At 39.8% G+C, this 25,435-nt stretch overlaps 1 protein-coding gene across 1 annotated transcript in view; it reads right to left on the minus strand.

Moving 5' to 3' along the window:
* LOC136885799 (uncharacterized) overlaps positions 1-25,435 on the minus strand; it is an 87,519-nt gene that overhangs the window by 19,245 nt on the left and 42,839 nt on the right. The window contains exons 2-3 of the mRNA XM_067158533.2: positions 14,234-14,326; positions 5,966-6,103 (exon numbers count right to left, since the gene is read on the minus strand). Of these exons, the coding sequence (XP_067014634.2) occupies positions 5,966-6,103; positions 14,234-14,326 (231 nt within the window). The remainder of the gene's footprint in view (positions 1-5,965; positions 6,104-14,233; positions 14,327-25,435) is intronic.

A 25,435-nucleotide genomic window follows, 5' to 3' on the forward strand; every position in this document is an offset into this window, starting at 1 on the left:
TTCGGTACATTTTGGAAGTAGGGTTACCATACGTCCACATTTTCGATGTTTAATATAGCATCTGGGTACATTTTTAAAATTTCTGCTAATGTCTGCATTTTTTATTCTTGGGAAGTAAGATCTTTCGATTTTTTAAAAGTATCATTAATTGAATTACAGTTTGTTATTCGCTTACAATCCATCTGTTATACTAGAAAAACTGAAAATATCAATTTACATAGTTTACAATCAATGTAATTGCGCAGTTCTTCTTTTCAGTGCCAGCCCGTAACAAAGGCACAGTGCACAAAGGAGAGAAACGGACTGACAGTTGATTCTGTAAAGGGGAATGCAATGGTGAAATTTCATTTTAGACATGAGAATTGCAAAAACTATTTTAAACATTTGTGACAACAAAAGGGACAGTTGAAAAAAAGATTCAGTCTAGTGAGAAATACCCATGGGACATGGGATCTAAGGTGTAGGAATGTGTGATGTGTGTAATATTTTTCTTATTTTGTTTGTTTCTGATGTAAATGTGTATTTGAGAATATAAAACTAAACTAATAATGTTTCTGTGTGGATTTGGCAGTCCCAAGAGCGTGCTGATCAATCCAGTTGAGGGTGTCTCATTTTGAGGTTTCAGAATATGGTAACCCTACTTTGAAGAGACTAGCGAGTCAGCCAACCAGGAAGCTCCCAGACGGCGTGGAGGGCATGGCAGGCATTTCCATGTATTGTTCTTGTTAGCTGGTTTACCTGCGAGTTTCTTGGAGATACGAGAAAGTACTGCCTCCAGCCAAACAAGTCTTGGCTTTCACTGGTGTTTCCTCCCCTTTCCTCCGCCACTCCTTGCTGGCTTGTTTGGATTCGTGAGTGTAGTGGTGGACCTATGTTTCGTCGCAGGTGACGATCCGACTCAAAAATGCATCACCTTCTTCGCCAACTTTGCTGTAAGCTTCTGACAGACCTCCAAATATGTTAACTTCAGACTTACGGTGAAAAGGCAAGGGACCCATCTGGAGCACACTTTACGGAACAGCAGGTCGTTTTGTGATGAATGCTTGACAGCTCCCAATAACTGATTCAGACTTTTTCTGCAATTTCTGATACTCTCGCCTGTCGATCGTCGTCAATAATGTCTTTAACCGCACAAATGTTTTCGTCTGTAATGCTGGTCCGAGAATGGCGATCGTGTTGCTGATTTTCCACATGTTCTCGTTCTTTCTTGAACTTTTTATGCCAAGCAAACACGTGTGTCCTTGATAATGTTTGATCACCAAACTGTGCAGTCAATCTCTGCCAAATTTCCGCCGCTGCAACTCCTTCATGAGCAAGAAATTTTATAATTATGCACTGCGCAGTGGCAGGGTGCACCTGTTGCTCCGACATCGTGAGTGTTACTGATGAAACGGCAGGAAAAATCTAACAGCACGCTCTCCCCACTCCTAATGGTCCCGCCTAAGCATAGCAGAAGTGCGGGGACAGTCCTACCAGCTGTTGATGTTCAGGAACAAAAATTCAGTTTATATTTGATCGACCTTCATATTTAGCTGTAGAAGTAAAAGTACCGTATTTCACGGCATAATCGTCGCCACCACGTAATTGTTGCATCCTTTATATTCAATACAAAAATCGGACTTTAAACCTTTAATTACATAATCGTCGCACGTCCAAATTTTGTTCACTAATCTGGTTAAAAGGTAAATGGAACTGCAACGTAAGTTGCACATGAATGCGCAATTTAAATACGTGTATTGGTTTATGGGCAATTTGGCAACACAGTCACGCTTGCGACATGTTGCACAACGTATAAATAAATAATACCGGTATATGTACGACGCATGGCTTACCGGTAGGCTATCGGCAGTTTGACGCCGTGGTCGCGAGACAGTGTACTAGTTATTCACCACCTACATATTATGAGTTCCCATTTGAAATACGTAAGGCTGTAAGTTATCGCTTATCGGCAACGTCACCAGGAAATACCGGGTAGGTAGGTTGAGTGGACCTCGAACCAGGTAAAATTCCCTGACCCGGCCGTGAATTGAACCCGAGGCCTCCGTGTAAGAGGCAAGCACGCTACCCCTATACCATGGGGCCGCTCCTGTGTTATTGCGCACGAAGTGAAATCCAAGACGATAACGCAGATTTCCACGGAATTATTCAGCTCACGGTCAGCCGAATTATTTACGATGTTTCAGTTGTCATCGCTAGACTCTTATCTTACTACTACGTCATAAGTGTCCGGGCATGAGATGAAAACTTTTATCCAAGCAGTCAAGATAATTATTATCCAATGCTATTAAAGTTTTATTTTATAAACTCGTCAGTAATATAAAATCATCAATAACTGGGAAGAAATATTAACCTAATTACCGTATGTTTAAAAGAAATTGCAAAAAATGAATGTTTGTTACTGACGTCTCGGAATACAGTCAACTATACAGTAGATCTACACCGCGCTAGCTAGAGCTCCGGTTTACGAGCTTTGCGCAAGCGCAGTAGTGTGTCGCAACCAACGAGCTAAACTGACAAATTGCTGCATGCTTCCTTGTTGCCTAACAGTATTGGCTGCTCTGGATTGGACAGATCACAGATGCATTTATTTATTTCAGATTTACGTGATTACTGTAGACATGTGTGCGTGAGAATTTAAGTTTTTAATTTGTGTTTGGGGTGTTTGCAGAAATAATTTGTTTTAATAGTGAACAATTACGGAAAGTCATTTACCGTATATCGCAAAACATTAACGTGTGAAGCATTTATAAGCGGTTATGGGTAAATATAGAAACTATTCTGCGGGCTTCAAGCTAAGCGTAATTGCCTTCGCTATGCAGCACGGGAACAGAGCTGCAGAAAGAAAATTTTCAGTGAGTGAAAAGTTGGTGCGTGACTGGCGGAAAGTAAAAAACAAGGTAAAAAGCACAAACCCTTCTAGACGCGCGTTTAGAGGTCCTAAAACAGGGAAGTTTCCTATAATTGACGAAGAAGTGTTTAGGTACGTCAGTGAAATACGTAACAATGGCTGCAGTGTATCATATGAAATGTTACAAATTAAGGGACAGGAGGTAGCGCGCAAACACAACATACTGGTAACTCAGTTTAAGGCGACTCGTGGGTGGATTAAGGGGTTCATGCGACGACACAATCTGTCAGTGCAAAGGAGAACAACACTAAGCCAAAAGTTGCCTGCTGATTACACGGACAAGATTGTAAATTTTCACCGATTTGTCATACGTTTGCGCAAGGAAACTTCGTACTTGCTTTCTCAAATCGGTAATGCCGATCAGACTCCAATCTTTTTTGATATACCTCGCAACAGCACTATTGTGCTAAAAGGATCACGGAGTGTATTAATGAAAACCAGCGGTAGTGAGAAGTTGCGATGCACGGCAATGCTAACCATTACAGCTGACGGGAGAAAGTTGCCGCCTTACATCATTTACAAGAGGAAAACGATGCCTAAGAAAATACAGTTTCCCCGTGGAATTCATGTACGAGTGCAACCAAAGGGTTGGATGGACGTAGAACTCATGCTGGACTGGGTTAAAACTGTGTGGAATAGAAGACCTGGTGCACTACTAAAACAACCAGCTTTGCTTGTTTTAGATAGTTTCCGAGGTCACCTCGTGAACGAAGTGAAGCAAATTCTCACTACAAATAAGACACGACAGATAGTCATTCCTGGTGGCCTAACATCTGCTTTGCAGCCACTAGACGTATGTGTTAATAAACCCTTTAAAGACCACTTACGTCGATTTTACAACGAGTGGATGATGAGCGGCGATCAGCAATTGACGCCCGCCGGAAATATCAGGCGTCCACCCTTGGACTTGTTATGCTCGTGGGTGAAGAAGAGTTGGGATCTTATACCACCTGAACTGGTCTCCAAGAGCTTCAAAAGGACTGGGATTTCGAATGCACTAGACGGTTCCGAAGATGACGCAGTGTGGCAGGGAGACGAAGAATCTGATACTGGTATTAACAGAGGCGAGGACGGCGCATCAGATAGCGGAACCTGCGATAGCGACACCGAAGATTTGGAATAAATTGCGTACGGGTAAGTCCGCATTTCACAACAAAGCGGTAATTTTTGCAAGTGTAATATTTTAACTTTAATACTCAAATTAATGACAATTAACTTAATACGTTCATTTTTATTTTCAGGTTGGAAAAACAGTCTCCGAATTGTTGCGAAAAATTATGAATTTTGTTTTAGACTATTTTAATTATTTTGATGTATAAACGCGAGTATTACGTGCATCTTAAATTTGTATCAAATACAATTTAGTTATAAATACATTTTTTGAGTAATACAAATACTGGTATTAAATATTCATCGTATAATGGTCGCACCATACAATTTTTTCGAAAATTTTGGTATAAAAAGTGGAACGATTATGCCGTGCAATACGGTAGTTTCATATGTTCTTAGAACAAGATGACAGCCTGCTTTATTGACGATTCTGAAATCGAGAGCTTGATTTTCGAACATCTTAGTGACAGTACTGATGGTGACTGATTATTGTGTTAATTCCGATGAGGGAACTATTCCTGAGAGTAGTGAAAATGACAGCAAAGTACAAAGTGCCTTGGAAGTAATGGGAAATTCAGATAACCGGAATGATGTTAAAGTCGGTGGAGGTGATATTATTAGCAGTATGTAAACATTTAAAAAAAAAAACAGTGAAGGGGTAAGTGTGAACTGGACTGACACAAAACCGCAAGAAAGTAATTGTCCAGGTCAAGATGAACCATTTGCTGTTCATCACCCTGGGCCTAAGAACTTGCCTCCCCGTAATGCAGCTCTCATTAAAGAACTCAAAATTCGTTTAACTTTTTTATAAATCCTTATTATTTGAAATGAAAATTGGAGAACTGTGGGGTAATGTATAAGAACATACTTGTGTGTTTCAGAACACCATGTTTCAGGAATATATTATCTACCAGGAATTCTTTTGTTAGAGCAAAATATGTCAACGATTCCCTTTGTTAAAAAACTTTTACAATTGTATTTTACGATAGTTAAAAATTGTAACAATTTTTTTTTATTTCTGTTGTCTTCATGCATATCTATGTTTCAGCTTTCTATTGGTGTATAATATGGATTGATTAGAATTAATTTGTGATTCCAGGCATGAGGAAAATAACTGCAGCTTTTGACAGATAAACCTGCAGCAGTTCTAGGGTTCAGGACCTTGACTAAGGTGCCACAATAGATGATGAAAGTTTCAAGAAAAAGACCAACTCTAGAAGAAGGTATACACAACACATGGTAACAAGCTTCTGGGCTTTTGCCGTGTCAGAAAACATACGATGAAACAAGAAACCTGAAGGCTTGTGCACAGTAAGCCATCTAGTGATGAAAGAAAGTACCACTTACTATTGACTATAGCATTCTTAAATTGAAAACTTCATTATTATTAGAGAAGTCTTGCTCGTGAACAGATGAGATTTTCTTCTGAAGATGCGGAGCAAAGTTCTTTGTAAAATGCAAAGAATTTCACCTTGTTTTATTGACATGGCAAAAGCCCAAAAGCTTATTATAAAGTCTACAATTATGGGCTGTGAAAGCATAAATCTAAATATACACAAGTATAAGGAGCTAGTAATCATGTGAAATGAAAATCCACAGCCTGTTTCCAGTCATTCGACCAGGTCAGGAATGGAATGAATGAAGCCCCTATCTAGCGGCGAGGATAGGAATTGTGCCGGCTGCTGAAGCCTGTCGCACTCCTCTGGGCCAATGATTAATGAATGACAGATGAAATTAAATGATACTGGGGAGTGTTGCTGGAATGAATTATGATAGGGAAAACCGGAGTACCCGGAGAAAAACCTGTCCCGCCTCTGTTTCGTTCAGCACAAATCTCACATGGAGTGACCAGGATTTGAACCATGGAATCCAGCGGTGAGAGGCCGGCGCGCTGCCGCCTGAGCCACGGAGGCTCCCAGCAAACACATAACAATGTAATTATCCTACCTGTGACAGTCGAGTTCCACTGGAACCGCAAGGCAATCCTGGTTCCTGTTTCACATTTACTTCCTCTATGGGAGCAAGATCCTCAGTTCCCCCCTCTTTCCTTGCAGGTGCATCAGACGAAGACTTGCCGCCAGTTCCCTGAGAACATATCAACACATATCCACTAACAGCCTTACTAATAAAAACTCCTTATAGAGTTCTTTAACACTTGTATAGTTATACAGTGAATAAACCTCGTGTAAGCACTGCATATTTTTCTTACTAATAAACGTGATATATGCATTGTATTACTATACTGCGTGTATACATTCGTTCCAAGCCGTAGGAATCTCTTCTTGCAGTATGGAGTACTGATGAATCACCACCTCTTGTCGTAGGTACGACATCCTAACTGTTGTAAAACCTTCAATTAACATGTTTTATATATTGTAATTATATTTGATTAAATGTTAAATATGACTAATACATGGTTTCCCTGTAAACATGCATTATAAATTTGTATAACCTCAAATACGTATTGTGTATAGTCTAACCTCAAAATCTGTATAGTCAAAAGCTGTAGAAAACTTTATAATGTTCGTTTATTAGGTGTATTCTGCTATAATTTGGTACATATGGAGGGTTCTGGAAACTTAATGTAAGGTTTATTATCCAGATACATGAAGACTCTAAGAATGTTGGAGAGATTTCCATGTGTATTGGTAAATAGCAATCGAAAGTTTGAGCTGGATCCATTACTGGAGTACTCCATTTGACTAGCTGGTCGGTCGATGTTTCGAGAGTGTTCTATTTAGAGTGTTGTAAGAACCCTTCCAGAAATCGATAATTCTAGACGGTTGATGAAACAGTATATGTATTGAGCTGTCAGTCAGTGAGTCAGTTCAAGAGAGTGTATGTTACAGTGCACGAGTTGTTGATATCTGTACTTGTCAGAATCGACTTCAGGGTACTCCGCTATTAAGTGCTGTAGTGTCACTTGTTATTGTGTGCTGTGACTTACGGTGACAATAAAGTAGTTTACACAAGGAAGTGAACGTGTTCTCATGTGATATTTATTTACGTTAAAATAAAATTGCATTTGAGAGCGATACTCTGTCGGGTTTGAGACCGCTATCTCGGGATCTGCAGACCAAACTCTTCCACTGATCAACAGAGGTAACTTGTGGGATGATGATGATGATGATGATGATGATGATGATGATGTAGGACGAGGATGAAACCTGGTGTTGGCACAAACCCTACTTCTGTCAAATAACAAGAGGGTCTGCTGAAGGCTTAATGTCCGCAACAGAGGGATGAATCACCAACAGTTTATAAACTTCATTGTATAGATTCATATTGACCTTCACTCAACTTCTTTGATTGACAGAGTTTCCAGCTATCAGTAGTGGTCAGCCACCACCTAGCTCAAAGTACGGTCAGAATTAATTGGACCAGTGGGGAGATACCTTAAATTACATCTTATCTACAGATAAGACACCACCTAATACTGAGCTTCAACTACAGCAGAGAGGAGTTTTTCCCGTCAACCAAAAAGAAAGTCCTTTAGAATAACAAAAAAAAATCCAGCAGCAGTTTATATACTGTATCAAGAGGTTTTTAATACCAAATATAGGACAAACATTTTATTTTACCACAACAGCATCAAGATGTCGTCAGCTCCCATTTGGAATGCTAGTGTTAGTGTGCAGCGAGCCTTCTGGTGACAAATGAGCATACCACTTACTCTAGACCAACGGTAAAGCATTCTTAAATTCAAACCTTTATTCTTTGTGAACAGTCGAGATTTTCTTCCGAAGATGCAGAGGAAAGTTCTCTGCGAAATGTAAAGAATTTCACCTTGTTTCCTTGATAGGGCAAAAACACAAAAAGCTTTTATCATTTCTGCAATTACGGGCTCTATACGATCACTACGGAGAGGTTTGGAATTGAATCCAGGCTCTTGGCAAACAATCTAATGATTATAAATTGTATACCACCACCTCTCCTGCCCTTCCAGCCACCATTCTCAGGGTGAAAACGTCTTCCACCAACAGGACTTGAACTGGCTAACCATGGTGTTGGACCACACAGACTTGACGCCGTAATGATAATGGTCATCAGGTGCGCCTTCCATGATATTTCTCGAGCCGCTGAGAACTGAAGTGGTACAACTCAATTTTTCCCAATTCTGAGAACTGAAAGGTTTTGAGTTTTGTTAAATGTAAATCCATGCTTTACAAAAATTCATTACTGATTTGATGAAATGTACAAATGAAATATTAACACTTTGTTCACTAAATTTAATTATTTGTACCCTAAATTGCTTTCTATAGTCCTTAAAATTTAGGGTACCATTTTTCCTCTCAGCAACTTACTCACAGTGAAAGGTAAAGTGCAGGCGCGGTTCCTCTATTAGAGCTGCAGGGCTGCAGCCCCTCCCAGTGCTTGGCGAAAGTGAACAAAAACATAACTGCATATGCAAAATGTTTACTTGCTTTGAAGTATTTAAACTAGTGTAACTCATTCTAAATCTGCCAGGGCTAGAGAGGCCGAGTGCAGTGCCCTACCCTGGGTGCTGCGCAGTTCACTCTGCACATGGAGGAAGTGGACGGGCACGTCAACGTGCCAGCTGGACTGCAGCTTGAGCAGCCCCCAACCATTCTCGAAGAGCAAGTAGTGTGTCGTGCTTGTTGCATTTTCTAACAATCCGTATTTATAAAGTGTCAATTATTATAAACTGTATCGTGTGCATTTAGCAGTTTCAATGCCTCAAGGAGACAGTTAACTGTAGTTAAAATTTTATGACTACACAAGGAAAAGAATAGTATTAGGTATTTACAAAGCATTTCATTTTTACAATTAACAATCGCTGAGAAGAATGAGATGAAAAATTGCCGGTCGTCCTACACCTTATTTGTCTGTGTCAACCATCATCGGACAACAAACTTACACGACAAAGTTTAATTCTTCGGTGTATAATAAGTGGAAGTGGTTAACAGGTTGCGATGAGAGAATGCTCTGTTTTGCTTTCCGTGTTTGTTGTTTGGAGGTGATATAACTTGGATAAAACTCAGAACGGTGGATTTGAAGCAGTTAGGTGAAGAGGGTTAAAAAAAAAAAAAATGAAATGAACAATCCGTTGAACACATCATGAACAAGGTTGACTTAGCTATACTAGGAACAGTGAATATTGCTTCACAAATAAGCGAGGCCTACAGATAAGAAACAGATATAATGAGAAATTGCGTAAAAACCCAGAAATACTCTAAAAAATAATCTACTGTATAAAATTCTGTTGTAAATTTGAACTTCCACTATGAGGCCATGACGAGAGTGATCAGTCATCGAATCTCAGCATTTTCCAAGGATTATTAGAATTTGCTGGGAAGTTAGATGATTGTTTCAAAGTCCATTTATTGAAGTCCACTGCCTTTAGGGGAACAACCCAGGTTATCCAGAATGAGCTTCTACAATATATTCTTGAGGTTGTATTAGAAGATATACAAAATGAAATGAAACAAACAAAATTTTTAGCTGAAATATCGGATGATAAAACGAATGTTTCTGAACTTGCTTTTATTGTTTTCTGGTATGAAGTAGATGGTGCTGTGTATGAAGATTCTGGGGATTTTTTAATCCTGAAACTCAGAATGCAGAAGGACTTGTGCAGTGTATTTTAGAGCAGTTAGAGATTGTTTTGAATGGCAAAACTGAAACTTATCGTGCAAACATACAACGGGTCGGCAGTAATGAGTGGTGATAATAGTGGTGTACAGACAATAATTAAAAAGTACTACCAACATGCACATTTTGTACATTGCTATGCGCTCCAGTTAAATTTAATTATGGAGAAAGCTGCATCATAGGATCGACAAGCCTGAATTTTCTTCAGCAGTCTAGCCATGATACTAGCATTTTTTTTCCAAATCACCATAATGGTTAACTGTGTTGGACGGCAGAGCTAAAAGGATCCCTCGCAGATGTAATACCAGGTAGGATTTTAATAGCAGACTCGTCAACACAGTCTGCGAAAATAAAGTCTCCTCAAGATTGTTTCCAGGAACTTCAGGAATCAAGCAACGGCGGAAGCAGCCAAAGGGCTTTTACGCATGATAAATGATCACGACTTCAATTTCTGGATTACATTTTTCCACGGCATCATGCCTCATGTGGATATACTGTATAGCCAGCTACCACATCGTTTTGTTCACTCACTGAGTATTCATAAGGCAGTGAATGAATTTCTCCAGGCTATCAATATAGAGAGAAACAAGATCCCTTTATTAGTCGATCAACCTGAAGAAAATCCTCCTCCAGCAAGGAAAAGGAAAGGAAACAATGAAGACATAATTGTAAAAGAGGTATGTGACAATATTTCCTGCAAGGCAAAAGAAAGATTTGCTTTCACTAAGCATTTGCCCGCTGCGAAATTGTTCAGTGCATCTCTTTTTGAAGGATCTACTGACTCGCACAACTTTCCATCCAGTGAGCTTGATGACACTGTTGAAGCCTACCCGTTCTTGTGCAAAGGGCGACTGGTGACAAAACTGACTGTTTTGTATCAAAGATACGAGTTCCGAAGTCTCTCCAGACTTATGAAGATGTATGAGACAATGTTGAGTGCTAGAGTTAGTGAATGCTGCAGAGAAGTATTCACTCTGGTCCGAATAATACTGACCACACCCATGACAATGGCTGAACCTGAAAGGTGCTTCTCTACTTTAAAACTAGTGAAAACGTTTTTAAGAAGTACAATGTCAGAAGAATGACTTTCAGCATTGGCTATGATTATTGTTGAAAAGAATCTGATGGACAGTATTATCAATTTCAACAACACAGTGATTGACAAATTAGCTTGTCATAAAGAAAGGAAAATGGATTTTGTGTATAAGTAAATGTGAAAGTGAAACAAGAAACAGCTTTGTTAACACACTGACGACCGGCCCTGGAATCTCCGTAGTACACCGGCCAGCAGTTGCCAACGGGCCCCAGAGATCTCCGTTTTTACGAACAGGTATAATTTTTAGCTTGTTGTGCTATCTGTTAGCTATAATTTTAACTACTTTCAATCATGTCATGGGAGTAGCGGATGTTTTTATAACTGTACGATCTTTGTAGCCATGAAAACTTTGTATACATACAGGTGTTCCACTGTACAAAATGGCGCGCCCATGGCAACGTGCCCTACATAACGACAAACTATTTCCACATTTATATGCAGTTTCATTATTTGACATGCCACATGGGTGATGAGCCCTGAGAATTCTCGTAGTTTCCAGCTGACAGTAGGTGATGGGCTACAAGAATTCTTGCTTTTATGCACCTTGTATTTTCTTGATTATTGATGAAATTGTGGGCGAGATTATGAGTTCCAAATGGTGTAGTCATGGAATATAAATTATTGTTGCATCTTTCTTTCTCACCTTCATGTATTTAACAAAATAATGTCGGATATGTAGAGCTATTCCCTGGAATACCCGTGCAGATGTCAACATGGCGCGGCGTATTCAGTTGCCGATGGCTCCAATAATTGTGAGCAATTATGTACAGATCGGTTATAATAGGCACCAAGTGACAGTGAATGAGATATTTCTAATGATTAACGGCTAACACTAAACGGGGAGTAGCCGTAAAGAGAAATCCATGCATACTTGCTATTTGCTTTACGTCACACCGACACAGATATGTCTTATGGTGACGACGGGATAGGAAAGGCCTAGGAATGGGAAGGAAGCGGCCGTGGCCTTAAGGTACAGCCCCAGCATTTGCCTGGTGTGAAAATGGGAAACCACGCAAAACCATCTTCAGGGCTGCCAACAGTGGGGTTCAAACCCACTATCTCTCGATTACTGGATACTGGCCGCACTTAAGCGACTGGAGCTATCGAGCTCGGTTATGCATACTTGAAAACAATGACTATACGAATGGCACAAATACGGCATTCATATTACACTGCACTTAGAAAGACTATTGTGGCGCCACAAACAGCATTGCTTTGAAAATTCTCACACCGCACAGACTACGAAGCAACCTTGCGAGTACATGTTCCAAGTCTGAGGTTTGAAACATGCTCGTTTAGCGTATTCATAACATGTAAGTTTTCCTATGATTGCTAAGAGTTTTAATCAACTCTTGTTTGACTTCACTTTATTTCCCAAACTGTACCACAGAGGGCAGCCAGCACCCCTGCTTTGAAAACGGATAGTCCTCCTTTCCGCGATTCTTTGATTTCATCTCCTTGACTTGGTGTGTTTGTTGTTGTTGTTGTTGTTGTGACCAGAGGAAAAAGAAAGATGGAGTCGCCTCTGATCGGGGTAGCTTTTCTTAAATACCGCTGGGCGTTTATGAGGTTTAAACTCTGCCTGTACTCATATTCCTTTTTTTAATTTATCAGCTTTAACTGCATGTAATGTGAGGTGTGTTTTGGTTCTCATTTTATGCTTATCTTGTGGCTATTTCAAGTGCCTTGTAACCGTGACTGATTGGTATAAGTCTTTGCCCCGTGAAATGAATGGGATGTGTGCTTGAGGGCATTATTGTGGTGGTGGTGATGAGGTAACTGGGTCTCTGCGAGAATTCTGACTATGTGCACGGTTTTGTGTTATTTTTTGCCACCAAAAGTAACTATGCTCTGGGTGTTGGCACGGAGATGGGTTCGAGCCGTACCCAAAGCGTGAGGTGGTGGGCTCGTACTTGGGCCACGAGTTCATATCGTCCTGTTTATGAAATATTTGCGTTGTTCACAATACTACGTCATGCCTGGGGGCTTACTTATGGCCAGGTGAGTCATACACCATGTGTTTGCAATGTGCTGACCCTATTGTTACCCGATATCGACAATGCCTGAATGTTTGTGTGTATGTGTGGGAGCAAGCGAGGAGCTAAAAGATGTTGTATCGATCAGTTAATTTACATTTCTTTTCTTTTATCCCTGCGTACTTGGTTTTCACTTCGAGTACGGGGTTTATTATTTTATCTTGGTCTATGTTACGACAGTTTTGCTTGGTCTTGTGGCCGCCATTATTGTTTTATTTTAATTCGGGTGATGCGCACGCCCGTTTGTTTTCTTTGCCTTTCGTGTTACTCTTTGGTACGGAGATGTTCCATCCCCGGCCATCCCGATACCTGCATACCTTCATATCTACCTTTTATTTTGCTCTACTCCGTGACGTGTGATCTTTTGTCCTCGTAATGGTCATTGTTGCTGTGGCTGTAATGATGGTGGAGCCTTGATTAATGCTCAGTAAATATTAAGCGAATTACTTTGCGGAAAGAAAAGACCAAAATAAATCTGTAAGGATTGTTTTCCTTTTAAGATATTTCAATATGTTGTGAAAAAATTCATTCAAGTGGTGAGCACGTCGTAATGTATTGTTTATCTTGATGTTTGAGGTGTGTCGTGCTCGAAGACTTACGATTCTAGCTTCCATTAAGCTGAAGGACAAATGTATGTATCCTTTAAATGTTTCATTATTTAATTTTCATTGGTGGCCTTCGTCATTTTTTTTTCTTCTGATATGTTTATATAAATAAACTCTCATTTCAATTATATTGGAATTTCATTGCTATTAGTTAGTTACTTCCTTGTCATGCATTATTAATGAGGATCCACGCCCTCGAATCTCGCGTCGTGTATTCCGTCGTATATCTTTAGCGGGGGGATGGGTTTGGCGCAGGTCGATATCTTGAATACATTTTCGAGTTACAGTAGTTTGAGTGCAGAAGTGTAATTTCTTTCTTGGAGCCTTGAACTTCTGGTCTGCATAGGGTAGCAGCCTCCGTTTGGCGCCAGTCATCAATGTGTTAAATTAAGCGTATATTATTTCTGTGCATTAAGTAATGTTACAATTTATTGCAGACATGAAATCGGCTAGTGTTTGATTCATCAAACGTTTAATAAATAGTAAGGATATTTTAAGTGTGTTCCTTAGATTAACCATATTGCAAAGTTAGTTGCAGCCGTACTGAAAGAGAAATCCATAAGCCGCCACTGGTAAAGTGGTATAAATCAAGAGTTGTACCACTCTTCTTATAAATGTTCTGGTGAAGCTGAATACAAGGGAAGGAATAAGCTGATTTCTAATCACCAATATTACAATTTATTTATAAAATATTTCTTAATGAAATATAAATGTAAACTTCCATGTATTGTGAGTGCAATAAGAGGTATAACTCAAAAACTAATATTTCCCGACTTACCATTTTGGCTCTCAGCAGCTCACATGATATACTGTTATTAGAAATCCTCTCATAGACTCATATTTTTCACATGATAATAATTAATACCTGTAATAGCTGTTGTTTCGACTCGCGTGATGACTGGGGTTCCTCTGCAACATTCATGTCCAGAGGGAGACTGGGATCGCCTGCATCTTCTTTCTGCGGGGAAACAATAGACAAATTATAACTCAATCCCAAAACAATTACTGCAAACAGTACAAAAAAAATCAGTGTACAATAACAATTCAGTACCAAAGTTGCTTGAACAAAACACAGAGTTGGCAACACTGGAAATAATTGAAGGGAAAGCCAAGAGGTGACAGTATCGCACTGGTTTGGTTTATTAAAAAAAAAAAAAAAAAAATTGAAGTTTAAATCAACCTATTCAATACATTATTTTGAGATAATAAGAATTAACTCAAAGTTTTTGTCCTAGTACAAGTTTCAATCAATGAATCGATCATCTTCAGCTAACAAATCAATTAACAATGTAAAAAACAACCAAGAAGTGAGTACATAATCTAGAAACATGACAGTGAATTGTACAGTTTAAAGTCAAAAGGGAATGTGAAAGTCCTATAAGAAAAGAATACAATGAGCAATGGGTTAATGATTCTAAAAGTTGCCTCTTATGACAAATGCAGCAGAAACCTAGCCACAGGAGAGTGATGGTTTGTTTGGTGTAGCCTCTGCAGTCCTGGTGCATGTTTTTCTATTTGATGCCAATGGGTGTGTGCTGAATATAAAGACGATGAGATAGGGAGAGGGTGAAACCTGTCAGCACACAGCCTAGGCCCACTCCTGTAGAATATCATGAAGGGGGTCTGCTCAGGGCTTAGCGTCTTCATCCGACCCGACAGATGAATGAACAACAATACTGCCGTATGCCCTCACTCCATGCAAACATTGTGGAAAGGTTGAAATTGAATTCAGTCTTTTGGTATGCAGTCTAATTGTGTAATTGTGTAATTGTATAATTGTGTAACTGTTCCCTCTCGTCAAGACACTTGAGGAGATGAAAGTTATTATCTTGGGACACATAAATATTAAATAAACTATTTGTGGCTTGCCCGCAAATTGCCACGCAAATAGAAACAATTAACATTGCATGGTTCCCCATTTCTCTATGTAATGTTTGGGCACCATGGTTACAGTCTTAAATAAAACTGTAAACCAAAATTTATATTTACTAGCATAGAGACTTGTACTTAAATCACAGGGGTAGGATTTTAAATAATTAACCATTAAGTATCGCTTAAGAAAGAAAATTAACCCAATATAAAATACAAATGAATTTATTATAAAAAAAAAATGAGATGAATTGGAATAGTTTCCTTAAAGCGTGGAGGAATTTAGAATTTAATTTACTGAATTTACTTATTGCTTGCTTTATCTAATTGAAGCTCACCAATTGCAGCTTCCGTTGAAGTCATCTGGTTTCCATGGTTACTCGTTCTCTTCTTCTCGATGTAGACTTTGCTCCATGGACATCCTTCTTTCCTTCTCTGATATGGTACGGGCTATCTGGATTAACACTCCCTAATTGCCTAGTCTTTAAATTAGACATTGGCCCTATACTTGTAATAACTGATCAGCTTTGATCGTATGAGGAGAAAATTCAGAGATATGAATTTTTCCATATTAGATGAAATCTCAATCCAATTGAGCTATACAATCTATACGGTACAGACTTGTACCAAATTCCGTAGACTTGAACTAAACATAGTTCATCGTCCACAATATTTACTGAATATAACACAAGCCGTAAGCTTGTTTCGTTTCTCGTAGATTCGATAACATAACCGAAGCGACAACACATTGTACAAAAGTAACTATGTCGCGGAGCGACCACGCAATGTCTCGAAATCAAATCACGTCGTTCAAAGTAGATGTTCACAGTAGAAGTAGTAGTAATGGAGTTTCCCTAAGTATCTCGCTGTAAGGTCCCGTTCTCGTGTTGAGAATCAGTATATATCCGGGCTCACCCTCACTCTTGGTAACAGTTCAATCTCAAAACTCATATACAACGAAGTATCTGATTCGATAGATCGAAGCATCAACTCCCTTTCTCCTCTTCCTGGACAAGTCCAGAAGGCGTGGCGATGATAAAGCTGACCAGCTTGCAAGCCTCGCGCACGGGTCGCTGTTTACTAGCCTTGGTCATAAAATAAACCCATGACGCATGCAAAATCCCAAGCTTCAAGAATAACCCTCCGTATACACAAACATGAGATGAAATGAAAACAACTATGTCTCAACATATTGACCGTATTTACAACATAATGAATTCTTATCCTACATAATATAATAATTTAAATAATAAAACGATGTTATCATATATACAATATGATTCCAAAAAGCCTTGATTACAAATGATTGACGTTGAATAAATATGTTATTACAAATAATTGCCGATGGCGGATAAACTTGATATCAAATGATATCGCGTAAAATGATATTATATTAAATTAGTAGGGCTGGAGAAGCCTGGACGGTTACATATATACCACCACATCTATCCTGCTGGCCAACATTTGACAGCGATTTATTTTCCATCAACGGGAATCGAACCAGCTAATGACAGTGCCACACCTTAAAGATTTAAAGTCTTAACAATCATGGCCACAGCAGAATGTGATCCAGGAAGATAAAATTCTAATGTGGCTCTGTAGTAGTCACAGCCTCGAGTTTGATGTAGAATACGTTCTGCGTGATGGATTTTGTATTTATTGTTTTATTTGCTTAACGTCGCACCGTCACACACAGGTCTTATGGCGATGATGGAATAGTAAAGGGCTGGGAGTGGGAAGGAAGCAGCCGTGGCCTTACTTAAGGCACAGCCCCAGTATTTGCCTGGTGTGACAATGGGAAGCCACTTATCTTCTTTCTTGAATATTTTCCCAATATCAGGCACTTTATATACATTTGAGTATTCTCTAAGTCCACTGGAGTCCCACTGGTCCAGCAGCCTTGATCATTTCTATGGCTCCTATTTTCACAGCTTTTTTCCATCTTCATAATTTTAACTGCCCAGTTGACATCTGTCACTGTAATTCCTTCTCTGTCACTTCTTTTATTCCTGCTACCTAGATACTTCTTCACATGTCTGATTTCTCACATTCAGCAGTTCACTGAAATATTCTTTTTATCTGTTCAATATCTCTTCTGGTTTTGTCAGAATTAATCCTTTATTCTGCACAAATCCCATGCTTACTATTACATTCCTACAATTTCTTATTATTCCAAATATTTTTCCCCCCCAAAATCAACTATTTCTTTAATTACTGTGTGAATGTTTCTCAACTTTTCTTTGGCTACTAATACTGTACAAACACTCTTTCGATTCTATGTATCCGGCCCTACTCTTTTCAGACTTTTGCATTTTCCATTACTTCCTAGTTTTCTTCTTTTCCCTTCACTCTATCATTCCACCACATTGTCTCTTACCTTTCCTAATATTTTGACACATTTTATCTGCACATCTTACAAATACATTCCTAAAATTCTCCCATTCCTGTTCAACCTAATATCTGTCCTTGGTAACAGTTTTTGTAAGTCTTTCTTAAGCCCTTCCTAAATCTTCTTTTCCTTCAATCTCCTGGGCCTAATCTTCTTTCTCTTTTCTCTCTTAGTTCTGTGACCTTGCCTACTTTCAACTTTGCTATCACTGCTCTATCATCACCCCCAAAGTCTTCCTCGGCCATAACTGTAACTTCTATAAAATATTTCCAATGTCCTTTTTCCACTAATATGTAATCAATCAACATATTCGTTCGTCTGTCTCTCAATCCACGTGTGGTAATCTTCGGCTATTTTTGTTTCTGAACCATGTGTTTCCTATTATTACATGCTTCCTCTGGCAGAAGTCGATTAACATAACCCCTTCTTGAATCTTATCATATCCACATGGCCCCAGAATCTCTTCTCTTCCCACTTGTGTGTTCAGATGTCTCATTATAATTAGTTCCTTACCTTCTGTGTTCCTCCACGTCTTCAAGGAATTGTTCTTTTCCAATTTGTGGAGCATATACTTGGAACAGATCTCGTGTTCCTGTCTTACACTGTATCCTTGCTATGATCATTCTGTCATTGATCTTCTTCATGTCCTCCACATATTCTAGGATATCCTTTCTAATTTTCATTCCTACTACGTTTACTGCATCCTGTCCTTGGCTTTAAAGCAGCCTGTATCCTTCCTTCAATTTTCTTTCCCCTCTTCCTCTCCATTTTGTGACAAAAAGGGTGACCCAAAAGTCCGTTAACATTTGATGAGGCAGTAATTCATGGAATATTGGAGATAGAGGTAATAATTGACACACATGATTGGCATGACATGGGGTTTTATTGACACCAACGTAAAGTACACAAAATGACCAACAGGTGGCCTTGAACAGCAACACGTCAGGTACAAATGGCCACACATTGACATGACATAGGGTTTTATTGACACCAATAAGTGCATAAACAGGCCAACAGATGGTGCTGGACAGCAACACATCAGGTACAAATGGCCACACATTCTTGACATGACATGGGGTTTTATTGACACCAACACATGGGGTTTTACTGACACCAACACATGGGGTTTTATTGACACCAACAACGAGAGCCTCAAAACAAATCCAGAGGTATCTGCAGATTTAATGCTTCCACTGATTTCTGTTATGTGGGAAAATGAGACTTTCCCAGAAGAATGGAACAAAGGGCTGCTTATCGCACTTCCGAAGAGAGGGGAGCTGTCGGTTTGCACAACTGGTGTGGTATCATACTGCTCTCTGTGACCGGCAAGGTTCTGTCATGAGTCATTCTCGACAGGTGGACCGTAAGCTGAGAAAAGAGCAGGCTGGGTTCCGAGAAGGCCACTCACGTGCCGATCAAATCAATACCTTATGGATAATAGCAGAGCAATCAGCAGAATACCAGTCATCTTTGTATTTGCTCTTTCTTGACTTTGAGAAGGCCTTCAATAGCATTTTTGGGGCTAAGATCTGGAGAGCAATCAATATCTTCGGCATTCCCTAAAAGATCATCAGTCTGGTTAAAGTGCATATATGATAAGTATACATGCCAGGTTGAACATAAAGGACATTTGACGGAACCAATTGAAGTTAAGACTGGTGTGAAACAGGGATGTCTACTTTCACTCATACCGTTCCTTTTGACTCTTGATGTCATGAGAAGCACAATCAATCGACGATTGGGAACCCAGTGGAATCTTACTCAACAACTGGAAGATTTGGACTTTAAGCAAATTATCACAAAAATTAATTTTGTGATAATTTGCTTATAGTCAGTTTCAATATGGATCAATCGTGAGAATTGTCTCTTGCAATCTTGCGATTTGCACTTTGCCGATGACCTATGCTTAATGAATATTGAATTTTCACGACCGCATTGTAATTGACACCGACTTTCAACCTATTAGGTCGTGTTATGTACATTTAGTACCCGTTGAAGAGATTTTAAGTACAGAACAAAAATGGCCAACCAGACACCAGTGGGATCCGAACCCACAACCTCCCAATTTCGCATCGGTTGTAAATCGGGAGGTTGTGGGTTCGGATCCCACTGGTGTCTGGTTGGCCATTTTTGTTCTGTACTTAACATCTCTTCAACGCGTACTAAATGTACGTAACACAACCTAATAGGTTGAAAGTCGGTTTCAATTTCAAGATGTGGAAATTAAAGACCTGGAAAATGAGGCACAGGAAGCTGGACTTCGGATTAACATTAAGAAGACGAAGGAAAGCGATTGAGAAACCAAAATAACACTCCGCTGCAATTGGATAGATATGTTATTGAGAGATGAAGATGTGACCAGCCGTTTGAACAAAGCTAAGGGTGCGTTCGCAACTCTCCATCCTATATGGAGGTCTAAAGAACTCAGTATGAGATCAAACTTGTGGGTCTTCAACAGCAATGTTAAATCTGTGCTGCTTTATGCCTGTGAAACCTGGAAAGTGACCAAATCTTTGACAAGGAAGACAACATCTTAGGGATATACTGGCCAGAAGTGGTGTCAAATGACGAACTGTGGAAGAGAACGCACTAATTACCAACCAAACAGCAAATTAAGAAAAGAAAGTGGCAGTGGACTGTGTAGACATGATGACAGCATAGCAAAACAAGCTCTCCAGTGGAATCCCCAGGGGCAGAGGAGGAGAGGAAGACCGAAGATGACGTGGAGAACAGTAGAGATAGAGAGTGAACAGCTTGGGTATACATGTCACATCACAGAACCTTGTCTCCGCCCTGTGCTCCTCAACAGGAGTTTAAGAAATTAGGTCAAAAACGAGTGCACAAACAAGCCAACAGATGGCGCTGGACAGCAACACGTCAGTGATGCCGTGATGCCGCACGAGACCGGTGTCGTGAGAGAGGGCAACTGATGCACTTGCAATAGCAGCATGTTGACGTTACCAGAAAAGGCACTGTTAGTGAAGCTTTATTTACTTTATTTTGGTGTCAATAAAACTCCAGGTCATGCCAATCGTGTGACAATTATTACCTCTCTACCTCCGACATTACGTGAAGTATTGCCTCGTCATATGTTAACGGACTTTTGGGTCAGCCTGTATAGTGGTATTGGTTGCCCAGTTCTCTATAGCTCCCCCAGCACCTGAAAAACTGTGTGTCACCAACAGGTGAAGCTCTGGAATTTTCCAAGGCTGCACCATATTTGCACTCACCGTTAGGCTGCCCCCCAACCCCCGATGCGTTCACCACTCCCAAAGGCATTTTAGAGCTGCTGCCAGCAGCTCTTGAGGTTGCTTCTAACATAGAATACAGATGCCTCCTGCAGCTGCCCCTAACCTGGGGACAGCTGCTGCTTAATGGTTCCAGTATCATTTCCTACATTGAGGGGACCATCACCCCACCTAAGAGAACTCATCCGTCTGAAGCCGCTGGTCACGTTATTTCTCGGCACAGAGTCACTGGCTGCACGGTCTACTGCATTACCATAGCGGACTGGACTGGCCAGTAATTAGTGGGATGTAAAAACTATTATTATTATATAGGTGTAAATACATTATTCTAGTTTGTTTCGATACTTGGGCGGGCCATGAATTACACAATGCAGCACACTGCTAACCACCAGAGGAACACGTAATTATTCAATATATCCCTCAACATCTCCACTTAGGGTTTACATCAGGAAGGGCATCCATTCATAAATGACTGATTGTAGCTTGTTATTTAAAGGGGCCTAACATCTACGTCATCGGCCCCTAATAGTACGAAATCAGATGAAATGAAATGACAAATTAAAAAAAAAAATCATCCACTGACCACAATTCAAAACAAGAGGATGAAGAATGAATGGATGGATATAAATTTTAAACGATCAGCGGAACCGACCCACAGTGCCTCACATGCACAGAAGCTAGCGTAAAACAATAGTATTACTGACCAAGGGACTGCTTCTATAGCACGATACTGAATCGATGATGCTTGTAGTCGAAAAGAGTCCAAAATCCAAGTCATCGGCCCCTCATAATGGTACTTATCGCTAGAAAAGTGGAACCATGGTATTTGTCATATTGCGGTGCTAATCAAGAGTAGCGTAGACTCGCGGTATTCCACACATTATGGTAACACTCACAGGTAATGAAATTCGCACATGTATTACAGACCTACTGTGCAAGAAATTATTACATTAATAAAACCACCTTTCCAATACACAATGTCCTTTACATTTAGGATAAAACCATTTAATTACAAGTAGCTTGTACTTGTAATTAAATGGGCTTGTACTTGTAATTAAATGGTAGCTTGTACTAGTAATTAAATGGTTTTATCCTAAATATAAAGGACATTGTGTATTGGAAAGGTGGTTTTATTAATATAATAATTTCTTATTCTGAAATCCAATATGGTTTCATAATGAGATTTATAACTTGTGACCTACTGTGTTTCGCACATTGCAGCGCCATTTACAGGCGACGCAAACCTATGGTGTTCATCACATAAGGGTACTAACCACAGGGACTCATATTATCCCGTGGTGTCGCTCATATAGTTCTACTATTTACAGGTACTGTAAAAGCGGTCGCGCTCTCGTTTGCTACTAATCACAAACCTATTTGGTACCTACCATAGTGGTACTAAGCGCAAGGAATAACGACCCATGGTGTTCCCCACGTGGTGGTACTAATCACAAGGAGTTTCATGATTCTAATATAATCATCCCTTGGTCGCGGGTGTATTCTTCGTCTGCATCCCCTACCCACAGGGGGTTGTGCGTCAGCGTAGTAGGTTCGTGGCCATTCATAAAACTGGGTCAAGTTTCCACCCTAAGTCTCACAAACCTAATAATGTTGGGGTTGGATGAATGTAAGATCGAGACCATGGAGAGTCAACTAAGGTAGAAAGAAGAATTCCACCTTCCAATACTTAATCTTTTAATATCTAGTTCATGAAAATATAAACAATCTAGTTTAGAGTCTAGCTACCTAACTAAATTTTTAATGAAATTTGTTCGTGGCGTCAACCTCTATAGATCTTTTCCCACTACTTTCACCACATGATATGAACCTGCGTGTAAGTGGAATTGCGGAAGTGTAGTGTTGAATGTGAGGAAAGGAACGTTAAGGACGACACAAACATTGTCCCCAGGCCAGGGATATTAATAATTTACAATTAAAAGCCCATGGCCTGGCCAGGAATCGAACCCGAGGCTGCTGGGTGACAGGACGCGTTGCCCCCTACAACACGGGGCAGGACTAACTAGAAGATTAGTGCATGTTTTGTTCCTAAAGTATGGAACATCTTCAGCTAAAAGAATGCAAATGCAAAAATTGATCCTTACAGTTAAAACACTTATGGTGAGGATCAGGTTGAAAATTTGTTTATGTTATGCTGAAACACATAAAATATGGCGATGTTCAAGTTCATAATAAAATTTATCAAGTCAGCTGACGGCACAAGAAAAGTAAACACAGCGGGACCGGCCGAGAGACTACTTTATAACGCCTTACCAACAAGTTCATTCAAGACCTAACTTCAACTTCAACTTCTCATATAAAAAAATTTAAATTTGAAGTCCACTAATGACAGCTTTAAGTTATGAAAAGTTTATATAAGCAACAACAGTAACAGTTCCAGCATTTTTGAAAAATGAAAGACCACTTTGAACAAACATGTCTCATAAGCCATGTAAAAGGAGTGGCAATGCCTGCTTCCTACAACAAGTCAGTGCTTGTTCTATATCAGACATTAGAGATTTACTTCTTTCCCTGAGGTCCTAAGTCAACTTAAAGACATCATATGACAAGAAGATCATAACCATAATTTTTGTTATTATACGCAGGGGTCGAAAAATATCGGGCGCCCAATCGCCATGGCGCCTGAAAATTTTTACCTGGCGCCCGAATTTTCAAATTCAGTTTTGAAAATTTATTTTTTGAAATCCCTTACATGTACGTTCCCACCACTTTACAAAGTAACAAGTCGTGTGGTGTTTCATGTTTCTTTCTGTAGCTCATATATTCTAATATTCGCAATAAACATTTTCAGTGCTTTTGGCAGAGTCTTGAATTCTGTAATTGCTCCTCGTACCTTGGAACTGGATGTTTCAGTTCTGCGCGGGAGCTGCCTCGCGGTCATGGGAGATATCGTTGTAACCCATCACACAAGTATCCTTTCATGTGGACATATCGTAACACATCGAGTTCCATTTCAAATTATCGGCTATCAGTAGCAGAGTACAAAGATCAGACCAGAGTTGTGGAAAATGCAGAGAACTACTACGTTAAATAATTCCACAAACACTACAATACTGCCTTCCCTCCTGTGACTAGCCGTTTCTCAACTATTGCCGCCAAAGCAGTGCTGATAAATTCCCGTGGAATTCATTCTTTGCACTTAGAACATACGGAATGACATGTTTATCAATTCTTGTATTTTCATCCAACAGTATTTATACTTTTAATTTAATTACAGCACCTTGGTATTGAACGGTTTGCACTTTATAAATACGGTTGTTTTTATTACTGTGCGTTTATGGAAAATTGGCAACGTAGCATCAGACATCGAAGCCCGCGAACTCGGAAGCCATTTAACGCTGGTGTATTTTATGTTTCTGTGGCATTCTTGAGGAAATCGGCAAAATGAAACGAACAAAACCCCACAAATTGACTGATGCGAGTAAAAAACAGTGTACTCTTTCAGATTTCTTCGTAAGTAGGGCCCGTAAATGTAACACAAAGTGATACAGAAGCGAGTGTATGTGAGAAAACACTTGATGGAAGTGCCGACTGTAGTGTTCAGGACGACAATGACCAGCGTGACATTTATGGTGTTCAAGACAATGATACGTCAAACATTAAAAATCCGTCGAAATTTCAATTTTCAGGCAAACAGAAATTTCAGCACTTTTAGCGAAGTGCATAAAGAAAATTAATGCTAATATGTTACAGCATTTGAATGCACTGTTCATGACATCTTATCATATTGCAAAAAATAACTGACCTTACACTGATTTTGAAGATTTGGTTACAATGTTAAGCAAGTTGAATGTTACTGATTTGAGAAGTATGTGAATGATACACAATGCAGAGAATCGTAGCTTGAATTACAGCCATGGCTGTGCTATGAAGAAGGAATTGCGAAGTGTAAATTATGCAGTAACTTTCGCAGTATTGCCGACAGACATTCTGAAGTTGTATCCAAATTTTCAGGACCATTTAAACTGGAAACGTTTAAAACATACGAAAAATCCTATCCTCACTCGAAGTGTTAGGAGGCTGAAAAAAATAGCGTAACAGCCCCAAAGGGCCTTGGTCTACCAAGCGACCGCTGCTCAGCCCAAAGGCCTGCAGATTACGAGGTGTCGTGCGGTCAGCATGATGAATCCTCTCGGCCGTTATCCTTGGCTTTCTTGACCGGGGCCGCCATCTCACCGTCAGATAGCTCCTCAACTGTAATCATGTAGGCTGAGTGGACCTCGAACCAGCCCTCAGGTCCAGGTAAAAATCCCTAACATAGAAGGGAATTGAACCCGGGGCCTCCGGGTAAAAGGCAGGCACACTACCGCTACACCGCGTGGGCAGCAGGAGGCTGAAAGTTTCATGAAAAATCCCGAACGTGCACTTTTAGCGAAGTGTGTAAAGAACATGAATGCTAATATGTTCCAGCATATGAATGCATTGTTCATGGCATCTTATCATACTGAAAAAAAAAAAAAAAAAAACTATTTTGAAGGTTTGTTTGCATTGTTAAGCAAGTTGAATGTTACTGATTCAGAGAAGTATGTGAATGATACACAAT

The sequence above is a fragment of the Anabrus simplex genome, chromosome 14 (assembly GCF_040414725.1).
Source record: "Anabrus simplex isolate iqAnaSimp1 chromosome 14, ASM4041472v1, whole genome shotgun sequence".
NCBI classification, from domain to species: Eukaryota; Metazoa; Arthropoda; class Insecta; order Orthoptera; family Tettigoniidae; genus Anabrus; species Anabrus simplex.